At 42.8% G+C, this 17,377-nt stretch overlaps 1 protein-coding gene across 4 annotated transcripts in view; it reads right to left on the reverse strand.

Moving 5' to 3' along the window:
• Positions 1 to 17,377, reverse strand: part of TUBGCP5 (tubulin gamma complex component 5) — a 124,577-nt gene that overhangs the window by 42,248 nt on the left and 64,952 nt on the right. For 2 of the 4 annotated variants that reach the window (XM_070400803.1, XM_070400801.1), the window contains 4 exons: positions 16,359 to 16,448; positions 12,409 to 12,502; positions 11,645 to 11,891; positions 4,996 to 5,198 (listed from right to left, as the gene is read on the reverse strand). In XM_070400803.1, coding sequence (XP_070256904.1) covers positions 4,996 to 5,198; positions 11,645 to 11,891; positions 12,409 to 12,502; positions 16,359 to 16,448 — 634 coding nt within the window. The remainder of the gene's footprint in view (positions 1 to 4,995; positions 5,199 to 11,644; positions 11,892 to 12,408; positions 12,503 to 16,358; positions 16,449 to 17,377) is intronic. The other 2 variants (XM_070400802.1, XM_070400804.1) reach the window with 2 other exon arrangements.

The following is a 17,377-nucleotide window of genomic DNA, read 5'->3' on the forward strand; positions in this document are numbered from 1 at the left end:
GCTGAGTATCAGATCAGTGACTTAGAAGACAGGAAAGAAAAAAAAATCACTCAATCAGAGAACCAAAAAGAGAAAAAACAAAATACAGGGGGACAGCTTAAGGGAGCTGTGGGACAACATGAAATGCAACAATATTCGCATGATAGGTGTGCCAGAAGGGAAAGAAAGGGAGCAAGGTACAGATAATATGTTTGAAGAAATAATGGCAGAAAACTTCACTAGCTTGGTAAAGGAAAAAGTCACACAAGCTCAGGAGGCACAGAGAATCCCAAGAAAAAAGAACCCAAACAGGACCATGCCCAGACACAACACAATGAAGATGCCAAATTAAAGACAAAGAGAGAACTTTAAAGGCAGCAAGAGAAAAGCAATTTGATACCTACAAAGGAGCTGCCGTATAAGGCTGTCAGCTGATTTCTCTTCAGAAACTCTATAGGCCAAAAGAAAATTGCATGAAGTACTAAAGGTAATGGAAAGCAAGGATCTGAAACCAAGATTACTACATTCATCAAGTCTATCACTCAAAATAAATGGTGAAATAAAGAGCTTCCCAGACAAAAAAAAGCTAAAGGAGTTCATCACCACCAAGACAGCATTACAAGAAATGCTAAAGAGACTGCTATGAGAAGAAGAAATAGAAACCTAGGCATACAGAATTTAAATGGCAATAAATAAGTATCTATCATGATAACCTTAAATGTAAATGAATTAAGTGCTCCAAACAAAAGACATTGGGTATCTGAAAAACATGGATAAAAAAACATGACTCAACTATATGCTGTCTACAAGAGGCCCACCTCAGAACAAAAGACTGACACAGGACAAGAGTGAAGGAATAGAAAAAATTTTTCATGCAAATGGAAACAACAAAAAAAAGCGGGGGTAGCAATACTCATATCTGAAAAAATAAACTCAAAATGAAGGCCATCACAAGAGACAACAAAGGTCACTACATGATACTAAGGGGATTGATCCAACAGGAGGATATAACCTTGGTAAACATATATGCACTCAATATATAAGCACCAAAATACATAAAAAAAACTTTTAGAGGACTTTAAGGAAGAGACTGACAACAATACAGTCATAGTAGGGGACTTTAACATCCCACTGACTTCACTGGATAGATCTTCCAGACAAAAAATTAACAAGCAAACAGTGACGCTAAAGGACACACTGGATCAGGAGGATTTAACTGACATTTATAGAACATTTCATCCCAAAGCAGCAGAATATACATTCTTCTCGAGTGCACATGGATCATTCACAAAGATAGACTACATGTTAGGACCCAAAACAAGTCTCTACAAGTTCAAGAAGATTAAAATCATATCAAACATCTTCTCAGATCACAGTGGAATGAAATTAGAAATCAATTACAGTAAAAACACCCCCAAACATTCAAACACATGGAGGGTAAATAGCATGTTATTAAACAATGAATGGGTTGCCAATGAGATCAGCAAAGAAATAAAAAACTTCCTGGGAACACACAACAAACAAAAACCTCTGGGACACAGAAAAAGCAGTCCTGAGAGGGAAGTTCATAGCACTACAAGCATACCTCAAAAAACAAGAAATATTAATAATGAACTATTTACCCTACAACTTAAAGAATTATAAAGAGAACAATAATAGCCCAGAGTAAGTAGGAGGAAGGATATAATAAATATTAGAGCAGAAGTAAATTATATAGAGACTAAAAAAAAAAAAAATAAAATAAATGAAAAAAAGAGCTGGTTCTTTGAAAAGATAACGAAGATTGATGAACTGTTAGCAGACTCATCAAGAAACAAAGAGCAAGGACTCAAATAAATAAAATCAGAAACGAAAGTAGTAAAGTAAACACTGATACCAAAGAAATACAAATAATTATAAGCAAACACTATGAACAACTAAATGCCAACAAGCTGGACAATGTGGATGAAATGGAGAAATTCCTAGAAAAATACAATCTCCTAAAACCGAATCGGGAAGAATCAGAAAACCTGAATAGGCCAATAACAACTGAGGAAATAGAAGCAGTAATGAAAAAACCCCCAGCAAACAATTTAAGTCTGGATGCTTCACAGGGGAGTTTTACCAAACATTCAAAGAAGATCTAATAACTATCGTCCTCAAACTATTTCAGAAAATCCAAGAGGAAGGAACACTTCCAAACACTTTTTATGAGGCCAGCATTATCCTAATGCCAAAACCAGATAAAAACACTATAAAGGAAGAGAATTACAGGCCAATATCCCTGATAAACCTAGATGCTAAAATCCTCAACAAAATGTTAGCAAATTGGATCCAGCATTACATTAGAAAGATCATACACCATGACCAAGTGGCATTTATTCCAGGGATACCCACTTTCACCACTCTTATTCAACATAGCACTGGAAGTCCTAGCCACAATGATCAGACAAGAAGAAGAAATAAAGGCATCCAAATTGGAAAGGAAGAAGTGAAAATCTCATGATATGATACTGGACATAGAAAACCCTAAAGACTCCACCAAAAAACTACTACATTTAATAAATGAATTTGGCAATGTAGCAGGATACAAAACCAACACCCCAAAAGTCTATGGCTTTTCTATACACCAATAATGAATTTCCAGAAAGAGAAACTAAACAAACAATCCCATTTACCATTGCAACAAAAAAAATTAAGGCACTTAGGAATAAACTTAACCAAGGAGGTAAAAGACTTATACTCAGAAATCTACAGTATATTGAAAAAAGAGACAGAGAAGATATAAACAAGTGGAAGAATATACTGTGTTCATGGATTGGTAGAATTAACATTAAAATGTCCATACTATACACGGTAATCTACAAATTCAACGCAATCCCTATTAAAATAACAACAGCATATTTCACAGATCTAGAATAAACACTTCAAACATTTATATGAAACTAAAAAAGATCTCAAATAGCTGCAGCAATCTTCAGAAAGAAGAACAAAGTTGGAGGAATCACAACACCAGATTTCAAGTTTACTCTAAAGCAGTGGTTCTCAACCTTCCTAATGCCGCGACCCTTTAATACAGTTCCTCATGTTGTGGTGGCCCCCAACCATAAAATTATTTTCGTTGCTACTTCATAACTGTAATTTTGCTACTGTTATGAATTGTAATGTAAATATCTGATATGCAGGATGTATTTTCATTGTTACAAATTGAACATGATTAAAGCATAGTGATTAATCACAAAAACAATATGTAATTACATATGTGTTTTCTGATGGTCTTAGGTGACCCCTGTGAAAGGGTTGTTTGACCCCCAAAGGGGTCGAGACCCACAGGTTGAGAACCGCTGCTCTAAAGCTACTGTGTTCCAAAGAGCCTGGTACTGACACAAGAAAAGGCATACAGATCAATGGAATAGAACAGAGACCCCAGAAATTGACCCAAGTCATTAGGCTCAATATTTGAAAAAGGAGGCAAGAGCGTACAATGGCGTCAAGACAGTCTTTTCAATAAATGGTGTTGGGAAAATTGAAAATATAGATGCAAAAAAATGAAACTAGAGCACCAACTTACACCATACACAAGAATAAACTCAAAATGGATACAGGACTTAAATGTATGTAGTGAAACAATAAAAATCCCAAAAGAAACCATAGGCAGCCAAATCTCAGACATCTCTTGTAGCAATATGTTTATTAATACATCTCCTAGGACAAAAGAAACTAAGGAGAAAATAAACAAATGGGACTACATGAAAATAAAAAGCTTCTGCACAGCAAAAGAAACCATCAACAAAATGAAAAGAGCCCACTGTATGGGAGAACATATTTGGCGATGATATAGTTGATAAAGGATTAATATCCAAAATATATAAGGAACTCACAACTTAACAAAAGGAAGACAAACAATAAAAAAATGGGCAAAGGATCTAAATAGACACCTCTCCAAAGTGGACATACAGATGGCCAAGAGACATATGAAAACATGCTCAAAGTCACTGATCATCAGAGAGATGTAAATTAAAACGACAATGAGGTATCACCTCACTCCTGTCAGAATGGCTATCTTCAACAAATCAACAAATGACACGTGCTGGTGAGGATGTGGAGAAAAGGGAACCCTAGTGCACTGCTGGTGGGAATGCAGACTGGTGCAGCCATTATGGAAAACAGTGTGGAGTTTCCTCAAAAAATTAAATATGGAACTGCCATTTGGCCCAGTGATCTTACTTTTAGAAATATATCCTAAGAAACCCAAAACACCAATCAGAAAGAATGTATGCACCCCTATGTTCATAGCAACACAATTTACAATAGCGAAGATCTGGAAACAGCCCAAGTGCCCATCAGGAGATGAGTGGATAAAAAAGCTGTAGTACACTTATACCATGGGATACTATGCAGCAGTAAAAAAGAAGGATCTCTTATCTTTTGAGACAGCATGGAGGCACCTGGAGAGTATTATGCTAAGCGAAATAGGTCAGTCAGAGAAAGACAATTATCACATGATGTCACTCACATGTGGAATGTAATAAACAAAGTGATGAATGGAGTGGATCTAGAGACATGGAAGCATGGAACAGACTGAGGAATCTTAGAGGTAAGGTGGGGGGGCTGGGTGAGTGGGAGGTAATCAACCAAGGACCTTGTATGCATATATGCATGGCCCATTAACATAGACAATAGGGTAGTGAAGGCCTAGGGTGAGGGGCAGGGGTGGGCTGGTGGGGTCAATGAGGGAAAAAAGGGGACATGTAATACTTTCAACAATAAAGATTTAAAAAAAATGGTTATTGCAAATATCTATGTAATTTAGCTAGGTATTTTTCACATCTTGTTTTATGTTTTGCTTTGTCCTTTCCTCATCCTTTTGGTGATCATGGCAATTATAACTTAGAAGCTAATTTAAAAACCCTGCACAAGTGTCTGGCACAGCATGACTTAAGCACTGTTTTTACAAAAGCTATGACAGCTGTGCACCACTCCCTTAGCTGGGCAGAATAGAGCCACACACTTTAGACTAGATGAGGGCCCACATACGGTTTGCTCAGAGGCTTCTCCAACATCGTCATATTCAAGAATGGCCTTGTACAGGGTGTTAAGCAGGTGAGATGCCCGCACGACATTCCGAGTGTCTGGTGGGACTTCTGCTATCCCAGTGCTAAAGACTTTGTGCAGAACCTTCAGCTGAGCCAGTCGAGGTGACAACTTGTCCACTACTATGGCAAGAGTTATTGTTGTATCTGCAAATATCAAGAAATCAAACTCATTAGCCAGGAAAAATATGCTTTCAAATGTGTTCAGCCATTATGGAAAGGCAGAGCCAACAGAGGATGCTGGGTTTTCATCTTGTATCACAAAGGATTCATTTTCCTAAAGAAAGTACTTCCTAAAGGGGAGCAAAAAAAGGAGAAAAATAATGTATAAAGGAACTGACAGAAAAAGAAACACAAATGATTCCTAAACATATAGAAAGATACTCAATCTCACTTGTAATAAAAGAATACAAATTAAAACTACATTGTGGGGAAAAAATCCCAGACTACAATGGGCTACTATTTCAGTGAGGGGAGGGGAGGGTGACTGACTACAGAGGGGGAGCAAGAGCAAGTCCCTCTGTGGGGATGGCACAACTCTGAGTCCCAAACATGGAGGTGATTATGTGAATCTACACATGCGACAAAATGTCGCCGACTGTACACAGGTATTACTAGCTCCTCCCCCCGCCCAACAAAAAAGCAAGTACCTGCAAACTGATGAAACCCACATCAGGTCTGTAGATTGGTTAATCAATATGCCATGTCAATTTCCTGGTTTGGTAACAGACTGTAGTTATGCAACCCATTGGGGACGTGGGGTGATGGGAACACAGGACTCAGCACTACCCTGTGCAGTAGTTGTAAATAAAAGTTGAGGAGGAAACCGACACTGGGTCACCATTTCACACCTGTCATATTGGTATCAAAAAGTCTGATAAAACACTGTTGGCAAGACTATGAGGAAACAGGTATTCATATATACTGCCTGTAAGAATGAAGTTACTTATCTGTACCTATTGAACAATGTGGAGGAATCTATCAAAATTACACATGCCATAACACCTCCTTGGCCCAGCACTTCCACCCTTACACACTGCAGATCAGTAGTTTTATTGCTAGCTTTACCCAGTGGCCAGATAAGTTTTGTATTGAATGAGTACAAAAAACATCCTATATAATAAAGAGCTAATATGCAAATGGTTATCACACTCTCACACCCTCGTGCCAGAACTGCTCAGACACTTAACACTGGAGAGAGAGGAATGGGAACCAGCCAGGCACAAATGAGCTCGCGAGAGAGGAATGGGAACCAGCCAACCTGCTGCCCAGGAGAGGGACAAGCTGCCTGCCCCACGGTCCTGGGCACCTGTGGCTAAAGTTGGCCCAGGTAAAGCCTGCCTGAATCCTGGGTGCCTGCAGCTGGCCAGAGGGAGGGAAGCCCGGGTCGCGGGTGCCTGCAACGGGCCGAAGGAGGGAATCCTGGGTCCTGGGTGTGGGATGAGGCAGAGGTGGTTAGGGGCGATCAGGCAGGCAGGCAGGCGAGCGGTTAGGAGCCAGTGGTCCCAGATTGTGAGAGGCAGTCGGACATCCCCAGAGGGGTCCCGGATTGGAGAGGGTGCAGGCCGGACTGAGGGACTCCCCCCCCCCCCCCCCCCGCCCGTGCATGAATTTCGTGCACGGGGCCTCTAGTTTTACAGAAATGTTAAAGGCAGGCTTTAAAATTAACACATTGTATGTGGGAAACGTATTTATATGTTTTACTTTGACTGTAAGAAGTAGAGCCACCTGCTAGAGTGCGATAAAAACTACCTGCAAACAATGTATTAAATACCCATTGCATTTTGAAGTTATTGATTACATGTTCTTACAAGCTAATATCTTTTTAAAGTATGATACTTTGTAAAACACTGTGTAATATGAAAACATGAGAATTCTCGTGATCTGTCTGCAATGTGTTAAGAATTTATGCTATAGATAACTTGCTGCACACGTGCACTGTGAATTATACATAAGAGGTTATCACTGCAGTAGTTGGCAATAGCAAAAGATCAGAAACAACCTCAATGTCCACCAGAAGGGGCCTTGGCTGGTAGCTCAGTTGGTTAGAGCATTGCTCTGATACATCAAGGTTGCGGGTTCGATCTCCGGTCAGGGCCTATACAAGAAGCAATGAACAAATGCATGGATGGGTGGAACAACAAATCAATGTTTTTCTCTTTCCCTTCCTCTCTCTCTCTCAAATCTATATATTAAAAAAATAAAAAATAGGGAAAACATATTTGCCAACGTCATATCTGATAAGGGCCTAATCTCCAAAATTTATAGGGAACTCATACAACTTAACAAAAAGAAGATAAACAATCCAATCAAAAAATGGGCAAAGGATCTAAATAGACACCTTTCAAAAGAGGACATTCAGAAAGCCAAGAGACATATGAAAACATGCTCAAAGTCACTAATCATCCGAGAGATGCAAATCAAAACAACAATGAGGTACCATCTCACACCTGTCAGAATGGCTATCATCAACAAATCAACAAACAACAAGTGCTGGAGAGGATGTGGAGAAAAAGGAACACTTGTGCACTGCTGGTGGGAATGCAGACTGGTGCAGCCACTATGGAAGACAGTATGGAGTTTCCTCAAAAAACTGGAAATGGAACTCCCATTTGACCCTGTGATCCCACTTCTAGGAATATATCCCAAGAAACCAGAAACATCAATCAGAAAGGATATGTGCACCCATATGTTCATAGCAGCACAATTCACCATAGCTAAGATCTGGAAACAGCCTAAGTGCCCATCAGTAGATGAATGGATTAGAAAACTGTGGTACATCTACACGATGGAATATTATGCTGCTGTAAAAAAGAAGGAACTCTTACCATTTGCAACAGCATGGATGGAACTGGAGAGCATTATGCCAAGTGAAACAAGCCAGTCAATGAAGGAAAAATACCACATGATCTCACTCATTCATGGATAATAGAGATCATTACAAACTTTTGAACAATAATAGATACAGAGGCAGAGCTGCCTCAAACTGATTGTCAGACTGCAGTGGGAAGACCAGGGAGGGTTGGGGGGCAAGAGGGAGGGGGGTAAGAGATCAACTGAAGGACTTGTATGCACGCATATAAGCATAACTAATGGACATAAGACACTGGGGGGTGAGGGAGGGCAGGGGATTGTCAAGGGCAGGGGGGCGGGAAAGGACACATATGTAATACCCTTTGTAATACTTTTAGCAAAAAAAAAAAAAATTAAAAAAAAAATGAGGAGGCTCTTTATATACTTACTAGAGGCCCAGTGCATGGATTCATGCACAGGTGGGATCCCTCGGTCTGGCCTGTAGGGATGGGGCTGAAACTGGCTCTCTGACACCCCGCAAGGTGTCCCAGATTGTGAGGGCAGTTCTTGGGTGATGCACACTGGAATCGGGCTCCCTCCTCTCTGGTTCCTAGTGCGTCACCCGAGAACCGCAGCTGCCAAGTCACAGCAGTTCGGCAGCTCCTGCATTGAGCGTCTGCCCTCTGGTGGTCAGTGCGCATCACAGCTATTGGTTAAATGGTTGACCAGTTGCTTAGGCTTTTATATATATACTAGAGGCCCGGTGCACAAAAATTTGTGCACTTGGGGGGGAAGAGGGGGTCCCTCAGCCCAGCCTGTGCCCTCTTGCAGTCTGGGACCCCTCGGGAGATAACGACCTGCTGGCTTAGGCCTGCTCCCGGGTGGCAGAGGGCAGGCCCAATCCCTAGGTGCAGGCCCTGGTCGGGCTCAGAGCAGGGCTGATTGGGGAGTTGGGGTGCTGCCCCCTGTCATACGCAGAGCAGGGCGGATTGGGAGGTTGTGATGCCACCCTCAGTCATGCTCAGGGTAGGGCTGATTGGGGGGTTGGGGCACCGCCCCCTATCACACTCAAGGCAGGGTCAATGGGGAGGTTGCGGCACCACCCCGTGATGCACAGAGCAGGGCAAATCAGGGGGTTGGGGCGCTGCCCCCTGTCACTCACAGAGCAGGGCCAATCAGGGGGTTGGGGCACTGCCCCCCCGCCCCCCGTCACGCACAGAGCAGGGCCCATCAGGGGTTTGGGAGCTCCCCCCTCTCATGCACAGAGCAGGGCCGATCAGGGGGTTGGGGAGCTCCCCCGTCATGCACAGAGTAGGGCCGATAGGGGAGTTAGGGCACCGCCCCCTGTCACACACAGAGCAGGGCGGATCAGGGGGTTGGGGCGCCACCACTGTCACACTCAGGGCAGGGCCGATGGGGAGGTTATGGCTATACCCCGTCACAGACAGAGCAGGGCCCGTGGAGGGGGGGGGTTGGGGCGCCACCCCTGTCACACACAGAGCAGGGCCGATCAGGGGGTTGGGATGCCGCACCCTGTCACACACAGAGCCGCAGGGTGATCAGGGGGTTTGGGCGCTGCACCCAGTCACGCTGATCTGGTGCCAGGAGACCTCTCGGCTCCGCTGATCCCGGTGCTGGGAGGCATATTACCCTTTTACTATATAGGATAGAGGTCTGGGGGCCGGCTGGTTTGCCCTGAAGGGTGTCCCAGATCAGGGTGGGGGTCCCCACTGGGGTGCCTGGCCAGCCTGGATGAGGGGATGATGGCTGTTTGCAGCTGGTCACACACCCTTCAGGGTGGGGGTCCCCACTGGGGTGCCTGGCCAGTCTGGGTGAGGGGCTGAGGGCTGCTTTCAGGCTGGCGGGTGACTGAAGCTCCCAACCACTCCTTTTTTTCTTTTTTTTTTTTCTTCTGGGCCAGCTTTAGCTCTGGCTCTAGCTCTGAGGCTTCCGCTGGTTTGTTTGCCGTTCTATAATCGAAACAATGTATAACTTCAGCTCTGAGATCCCAGCCGGCTATATTTGTTACAAAGTTTCAAACTGCCAGCTCAGATGCCGGCAAGGCAGGCAGGGAACGTTGCAGTCTGCAGTCACAGGAGCAAGCAAGCCTCATGTTCGCTTCCAGCTGCCTGGCTGCCGGCCACCATCTTGGCTGACAGTTAATTTGCATAAGGATATGCTGATTAGCCAATGGGAAGGGTAGCGGTCGTACGCCAATTACCATGTTTCTCTTTTATTAGTGTAGACTAGAGGCCCGTTGCACGAAGAGATTCGTGCAATAGGCCTTCCCTTCCCCAGGCTGCCAGCACTGGTTTCCCTCCGGCACCCAGGACCTAGGACTTTGCTCCAGCCGGAGTCTTCAGTCTTCGCTCAGCCGCTTTGCCCCTACATGTGCAAATTAACTACCATCTTTGTTGGGTTAATTTGCATCCTCTCCTGATTGGCTGGTGAGCGTAAGAGAGGGATGGTTAATTTACATGTTTGTCTATTATTAGGTAAGACTAGAGGCCCGGTGCACAACATTCGTGCACTAGGGGTGTGGGGGTCCCTCAGCCCGACCTGCACCCTCTCCAATCTGGGAGCCCTCACCAATCTGGGAGTTTCTGTCTGTCTTTGCAATCATATGAGCAAATTGTCTGAGACCCCAACTCAGTTTGGTTTGTTGCTCACAGAACAATAGAGGCATTTTTTTCTTTGCTTCATTGGTGGAGATTTCCTGGAAGTTTTAGGATATCTTCCCCATAATTTTTCCTAGACACTCTGATTTTACTTATGTCTCTCACCTTTGCTTTCCCTCCATCCCCCACCGCAACAGTAACTTGCTCCAGGCTCACTTTGCTCTAGTGTCTAGGAGATCTGTCTGCCACCAGAACTACGATTCCCAGCATTCCTGGTGCTCCCCACGCTCTGGGCTTCCACTTCCGGCCCTGGGGCTGCCACCAGAACTACTACTCCCAGAATTCCTGGTGCTCCCCACACTGCTGGGAATGACCAAGGGAGCCACATCCCCCCAAGCTGCCGGCTCTCCTGCTCTGGTCTCTGCCTGGCACTTGTGTATGCAAATTAACCTGGCATCTTTGTTGGGTTAATTTGCATACTCATGCCTGACTGGCTGGTGAGTGTAGCAGAAGGATGGTCAATTTACATGTTTCTCTTTTATTATATAGGATATATACATAGATAAGGTAGTAATCTTTTTTAAAATATATATTTTTTATTTCAGAGAGAGGAAGGGAGGGGGAGAGAGATAGAAACATCAATGATGAGAGAGAATCATTGATTAGCTGCCTCCTGCACTCCCCTTAATGGGGATCAAGCCCACAACCTAGTCATGTGCCCTGACCGGGAATCGAACGGTGACCTCTTGGTTCATAGGTCGATGCTCAACCACTGAGCCATGCTGACTAGGTATAAGGTAGCAATCCTAAAAATTTAAATGAGAAATGATTTGAAGGGGGCAGTTAATAGACATGTAGGTATGCACATATGAACAGGCATTGACAACATGTATTTAAGTTCTCTCAGGGAGGGTGTACCAGATACTGATCACTTGGCTGCCTCTAGGGAGAGGAACTGAGTACTCATCTGGACAATTGGAGCGGGAAGAAAAGTTTTCAGTCTTTTGTTACTGTTTGTATTTTTAAAGATATGAACAGCTTAAAATATAAATTTAAAATAATTTAAAAAATGAATGTACTCATAACAATTATTTGCCATGTAATTTTCAAACTTTATATCAATTAACAACCTAAATGGCATTCAAAGTATGTTGTGTTTCAAAGGGAAGAACATTTCAATACCGTTATTGATGATACACTTCTCAATTTCTGTAAGTTCTTCTTTGAAAGTAATAAAGTATTTGTATAGGGCCCACATGAAAGCCTGGTAAGTTCGAAAGGGAGCTTCCGTCAGCTTCTTACGGATGGATCCATTCCCAGGAAGCGTATGCTCGGAGCTGTGCCCCATGACTTCATCGATGAACTCCTGGAGTCGGAACACAACCTGGCCATAGGCTGCTATCTGCTCCAGCACGGACCGCAAACAGCTCTGTGGTCAGATGAAATGAGAAAAAAAACTGCAATTATTAAAATCAGTCTCTGTAAGCACTCAAATTCATATCCCCCTCACTGTAAAATATTTCTTTCATGACTCTTTTGAACACTATGCTGAGGAGATGACAAACTAATAAAACAAATATTTAGACTCAAAGGATACTGTGAGCATTAATTTCTACAGAATATAGAATTATGGCTTCTACTTTTTAAAAACACATTTCTGGTAAATGCACTACAGGCAACAACAACAACAAAATTACAGTATACAGCTTTCCCAATACACAATGACGAATAAAAAAGACAAAACACAAATTAAAACTAAATGTAATATCACAAACAATACTAAAGAATTCTCTAAGCACTGTTAAGATGTAAAACTTAATTTGCCTTTTAGATCTTAAATATATTTAGTAGTTAGTTTTAATAATGAGAAATGTTCTAGTTATATAAAGATGAACTACATAAATCCTATCATTTAATTGAAACTATAATAAATACAAATCACTTACATGTGTCAAATGGGTCACTATTATATTGTTTCTCACATTTACCTTCCCATCTATCAACTGAAATATAAAGAGCTTCTTGACCCCTGAAAGTAACCTGAAATGAAATAAAAAAAATGAGTGTATTTTAGTCTAGAAAAATATTCACTCCTGCAGGGTGGGGAACCTTCCTTCTGCCAGGAGCCATTTCGATATTTATAACATCATTTTCGGCCATATGTAATTACCAACTTAAACATTAGCCTGTTCTATTTGATCAAACATTTATTTTTTTTAAATTTAATTTTTATTTTTATATATATATATTTTATTGATTTTTTACAGAGAGGAAGGGGAGGGATAGAGAGTTAGAAACACTGATGAGAGAGAAACATCAATCAGCTGCCTCCTGCACACTCCCTACTGGGTATGTGCCTGCAACCAAGGTACATGCCCTTGACCAGAATCGAACCTGGGACCCTTGAGTCCTAAAGCAGACGCTCTATCCACTGAGCTAAACCGGTTAGGGCTGGTCAAACATTTAATTAGCTCTCCCCTAATGCCTAGGTAGGGCCAGAGGGAATGATTTCTCAGGCCTTATATGGCCTGCAGACAGGACGTTCCCCAGCCCTGCACTACAGTAGTGATAAGACATTTTAAAAAAAGACTCAAAATTGAGCAGTTGAGGCAGAGGTCAGATAACTTGAAAACAGAAGACATTAATCTCTTAATCTGATTACCATATCACTCAAGATAATCTTTTTTTAAAAAAATATATTTTATTGATTTTTTACAGAGAGAAAGGGAGAGAGATAGAGAGTTAGAAACATCAATCAGCTGCCTCCTGCACATCCCCCACTGGGGATGCGCCCACAACCCAGGCACACGCCCCCGACCGGAATTGAACCTGGGACCCCTCAGTCCGCAGGCCGACACTCCATCCACTGAGCCAAACCGGCCTCAGCCACTCAAGATAATCTTAATATTGTCTTAGAGAGAAGTTCAAAGCAGTGTTGTTTTTTTTTAAATCTTTTTTTAAAAAAAATTAAATCTTTATTGTTCAGATTATTAGTTGTTCCTCTTCCCCTCCCCCCCATAGCTCCCCTCCACCCAGATCCCACCCCACCCTCCGCCCTCACCCCGCCCCCACTGTCCTCATCCCTATGTGCATGATTTTTGTCCAGTCTCTTCCCGCATCCCCCACACACCTTTCCCCCCCAAGAATAGTCAGTCCACTCCCTTTCTATGCCCCTGATTCTATTATAATCACCAGTTTATTCTGTTCATCATATTAATTATTCACTTGATTTTTAGATTCCCTTGTTGATAGATGTGTATTTGTTGTTCATAATTTGTATCTTTACCTTCTTCTTCTTCTTCCTCTTCTTAAAAGATACCTTTCAGCATTTCATATAATACTGGTTTGGTGGTGATGAACTCCTTTAGCTTTTTCTTATCTGTGAAGCTCTTTATCTGGCCTTCAATTCTGAATGATAGCTTTGCTGGATAAAGTAACCTTGGTTGTAGGTTCTTGGCATTCATCACTTTGAATATGTCTTGCCACTCCCTTCTGGCCTGCAAAGTTTCTGTTGAGAAATCAGCTGACAGTCGTATGGGTACTCCCTTGTAGGTAACTGACTGTCTTTCTCTTGCTGCTTTTAAGATTCTCTTTGTCTTTTGCCCTTGGCATTTTAATTATGATGTGTCTTGGTGTGGTCCTCTTTGGATTCCTTTTGTTTGGGGTTCTCTGTGCTTCCTGGACTTGTAAGTCTATTTCTTTCACCAAGTAGGGGAAGTTTTCTGTCATTATTTCTTCAAATAGGTTTTCAATATCTTGCTCTCTCGCTTCTTCTGGCACCCCTATAATTCGGATGTTGGTACGCTTGAAGCTGTCCCAGAGGCTCCTTATATTATCTTTGTATTTTTGGATTCTTTTTCATTTTGCTTTTCCAGTTGGGTGTTTTTTGCTTCTTCGTATTTCAAATCTTTGACTTGATTCTTGCGATCCGCTAGTCTGCTGTTGGAACTCTGCATAATATCCTTTATTTCAGTCAGTGTATGCTTAATTTCTACTTGGTCCTTTTTCATAACCTCAAGGGTCTCACTAGATTTCTTGAGGGTCTCACTACATTTATTGGCGGCCTCACCAGTCTTTTCGAGGGTCTTACTAAATTTATCGGTGGTTTCTAGAAAGTTCTTGAAAAACCTTAAAAGTGTGGTTTTGAACTCTATATCCAGTCGTTTGCTTTCCTCCATTTCTGTCATTTGTGATCTGTTTCTTTGTCTCCACATTTTTTATGCTTCCCTGTGTTGATAGAGTGGCTTTCTGTGCTAGGTGTCCTATAGGGCCCAGTGGCTAAGCCTCCCCAATTACCTGATGTGGACACGCTTGGTGAACCCCTTTGTGGGCTTTGTGCACAGTCTTGTTGTAGTTAAGCATTGATTGTTGTAGGTATCACTAGAAGGAATTGACCTCCAGGCCAATTGGCTGTGAGAATCAGCTGTGTCTATGGTGGGAGAACTTCTGTGCTGAAGACACCCTTATGGGGCAAGATTTGCTTCAGTGGGGCTTTGGTGCTCACTGAGTCTGCCCCCTGAGTGTGTCCCTTATGGATCTGAGGAGTTGTAATCAGGATGGTCCCACTCTGACCACTGGGTACACTGGCTCTTGGATCTCTAAGGAGGTGCTAATTTAGCCTCTGCCTGAGGCTACCCAGCAGGAGCTACGAAGAGATATGCAGATTCCCCTTCCTTGTTTGGGGCTTGGAGGTGCCCAAATGAGGCCCAGCTGTGAAGCAATGCAAGCTGCTGTGGGGCCTTGGGCCTCCTCTTGGAAGTTCTGGGTCTGTCTGGCCCAGCTGCAGTTTGTTAGGTAATTTTCAGATTGCAAAGGGCCAGAGCATTCATATGCAAAAGCCTCTGCCGCAGCTTGGGTGGGGCGGGGTCTCAGGGAATCAACAGGGTGGAGCAAGCAGCTATGGCTGATCCTCAGCCCTGCCCTAAGGGGCCCTGCGTCTCAGTGTCCCACGGTAATCGCTGCAAGCACCTTTGAGAGAAAGCCTCCCTCGAGTTCCGAGTTCTGCCCGCTGCCAGACAGTCCAGTTTCTCCCTGTATGAGTCTGGGTCCCCAGAGACTCACCCGGAACTGGAGTTCAGAGCAGTCGGGAGCTTGTGACTCCCTCCCGATTCAAAAAGACAGCCGCATCCTCAGTTGACAGCCCTTGCCGCGTGCGCCTCCGTACCTCTGCACTTCTGCACCTCCTCTGAGTCTCAGTGTGCTTTTCTCTTTCCTTCTAGTTGTAGAATTTCCACTCAGCCAGCCTTCCTGTGGTTCTGGATCATGTCCGTTTTGTCTGTTAGTTGTATTTTTGTATTTGTTGTGGGAGGCAGCAATTTCTGGTGTTTACCTATGCCGCCATCTTGGTTTCTCAAAACAGTGTTATCAAAGCCTTTCCTCCCAGAGGAGATGGTCCCACAGCTCTTCCTGCTTTTAGAAGGTCAACATTACCCTTTCTGCAGAAGGGACCAGAACTGGAGATCTCCATAGTGACAACCGCTACATGCTGAGCTTTTCATCTCCATTTTGTGTGACACAATCTGATTTCTTAGATTCCTGGTTTGCAGGTATGAGGCACAGGCTAACTTTCACTCTGCCTATTACAAGCGGTAAGCAGCAAACTAGGAACCTTGCTTTGAACTCAGATATTAGAAAAGTGATAGCTTAACCTAATTAAATCAGATAGTAAGCTATTCAAAATAAAAAAGAAGTAAATATATCAAAACCGTCATCTCCATGGCTGAAAATGCAGTGCGGGCATCCTGAGTTCAGGTACCCACTGGGGACTCTTTAGGATTCATACCGAATGGCCTGTTTCTAGGTAACAGATGAAAAAACCCTGAACACTTTTCTTTAAAAATGAACATTTTGCTTCTCACTAATAAAGTCTTCTATTAACTGGGTGAACAGGACTCACCATAGGGTTTCCCGAATAACCTGTGTCTCAGTAACAAAAACTCTGTCATCTGGAACATATAACGGGTCACTGCTGTACAAGTGCTGGTCCCTATTAGAAAGCAAACAGCAAATGTTAATGAAAAAGTTTCTCATTTAATAAAATTACCTCTCAAAGAATATATGAAATTTAGAGGTAATTTAACCAGTGATCAATAAACATGTAAATACGATACAAACTGTAAATGCCCTCCCATACTCATTTTCACAAATCAACTAAAATACTCCTGAAGAAGCACTTTCAGAGCTATCCCAATTGTTATGCTTATTGCTGATTGTATAGGGCCCACATGAATATTTAAAGTATGTATTACTTGTGGGTTTTTTGGGTCAAAATGGCTATCGTACTTTTATTGACATAAAAGTGTTTTAAAAAATTTATTTTCCAAAAGACAGGCCAACAAAGCCTAAACTTTTTATTTCACCAGTCAGCCTGATGTTGCAATTTAAAATCTTCAAGGTCCACACAAATAGTATTCAGACTTCCTTCTTCCAGGGAACAGAGGGAGCAGAGGTCAGCCTCAGGCTATGTGCTAATAGGACATTTCTCTGCTAGTCTGTTACACAGGCACTAGCCAAGCTTCTTCTTTTTGAATTGATTGTTATTTATTTTATTCATAAATCTATTTATTTATTTACCTCACCTGAGGACATGCTTAGAGAGAGGAAGGGGGGGGGGGGAGAGTGAGAGAGAGAGAGGGAGAGAGAGAGAGAAACATCAATTGGCTGCCTCCTGCATGCACACTGACTAGAGATTGAGCCCACAACCTGGGCACATGTGCCTTGACCGGAAATGGAACCTGTGACATTTCAGTGCATGGGATGACACTCAACCAACTGAGCCACACCAGCTCGGGCTGGCCACATTTCTTATTCAGCCAGAGAATGGATTTCTGTCTCAGTGAATGGCAAGAAGATTCACAAACCTGTGGTGAGAGTGTCCTGGGTCTCCCTCAGGGTAAGCTGGATATTTGTGAATGA

This window comes from Myotis yumanensis, unplaced genomic scaffold, assembly GCF_028538775.1.
Source record: "Myotis yumanensis isolate MYYU_CA2020_CCGP unplaced genomic scaffold, mMyoYum1.0.hap1 SCAF_21, whole genome shotgun sequence".
NCBI lineage: Eukaryota > Metazoa > Chordata > Mammalia > Chiroptera > Vespertilionidae > Myotis > Myotis yumanensis.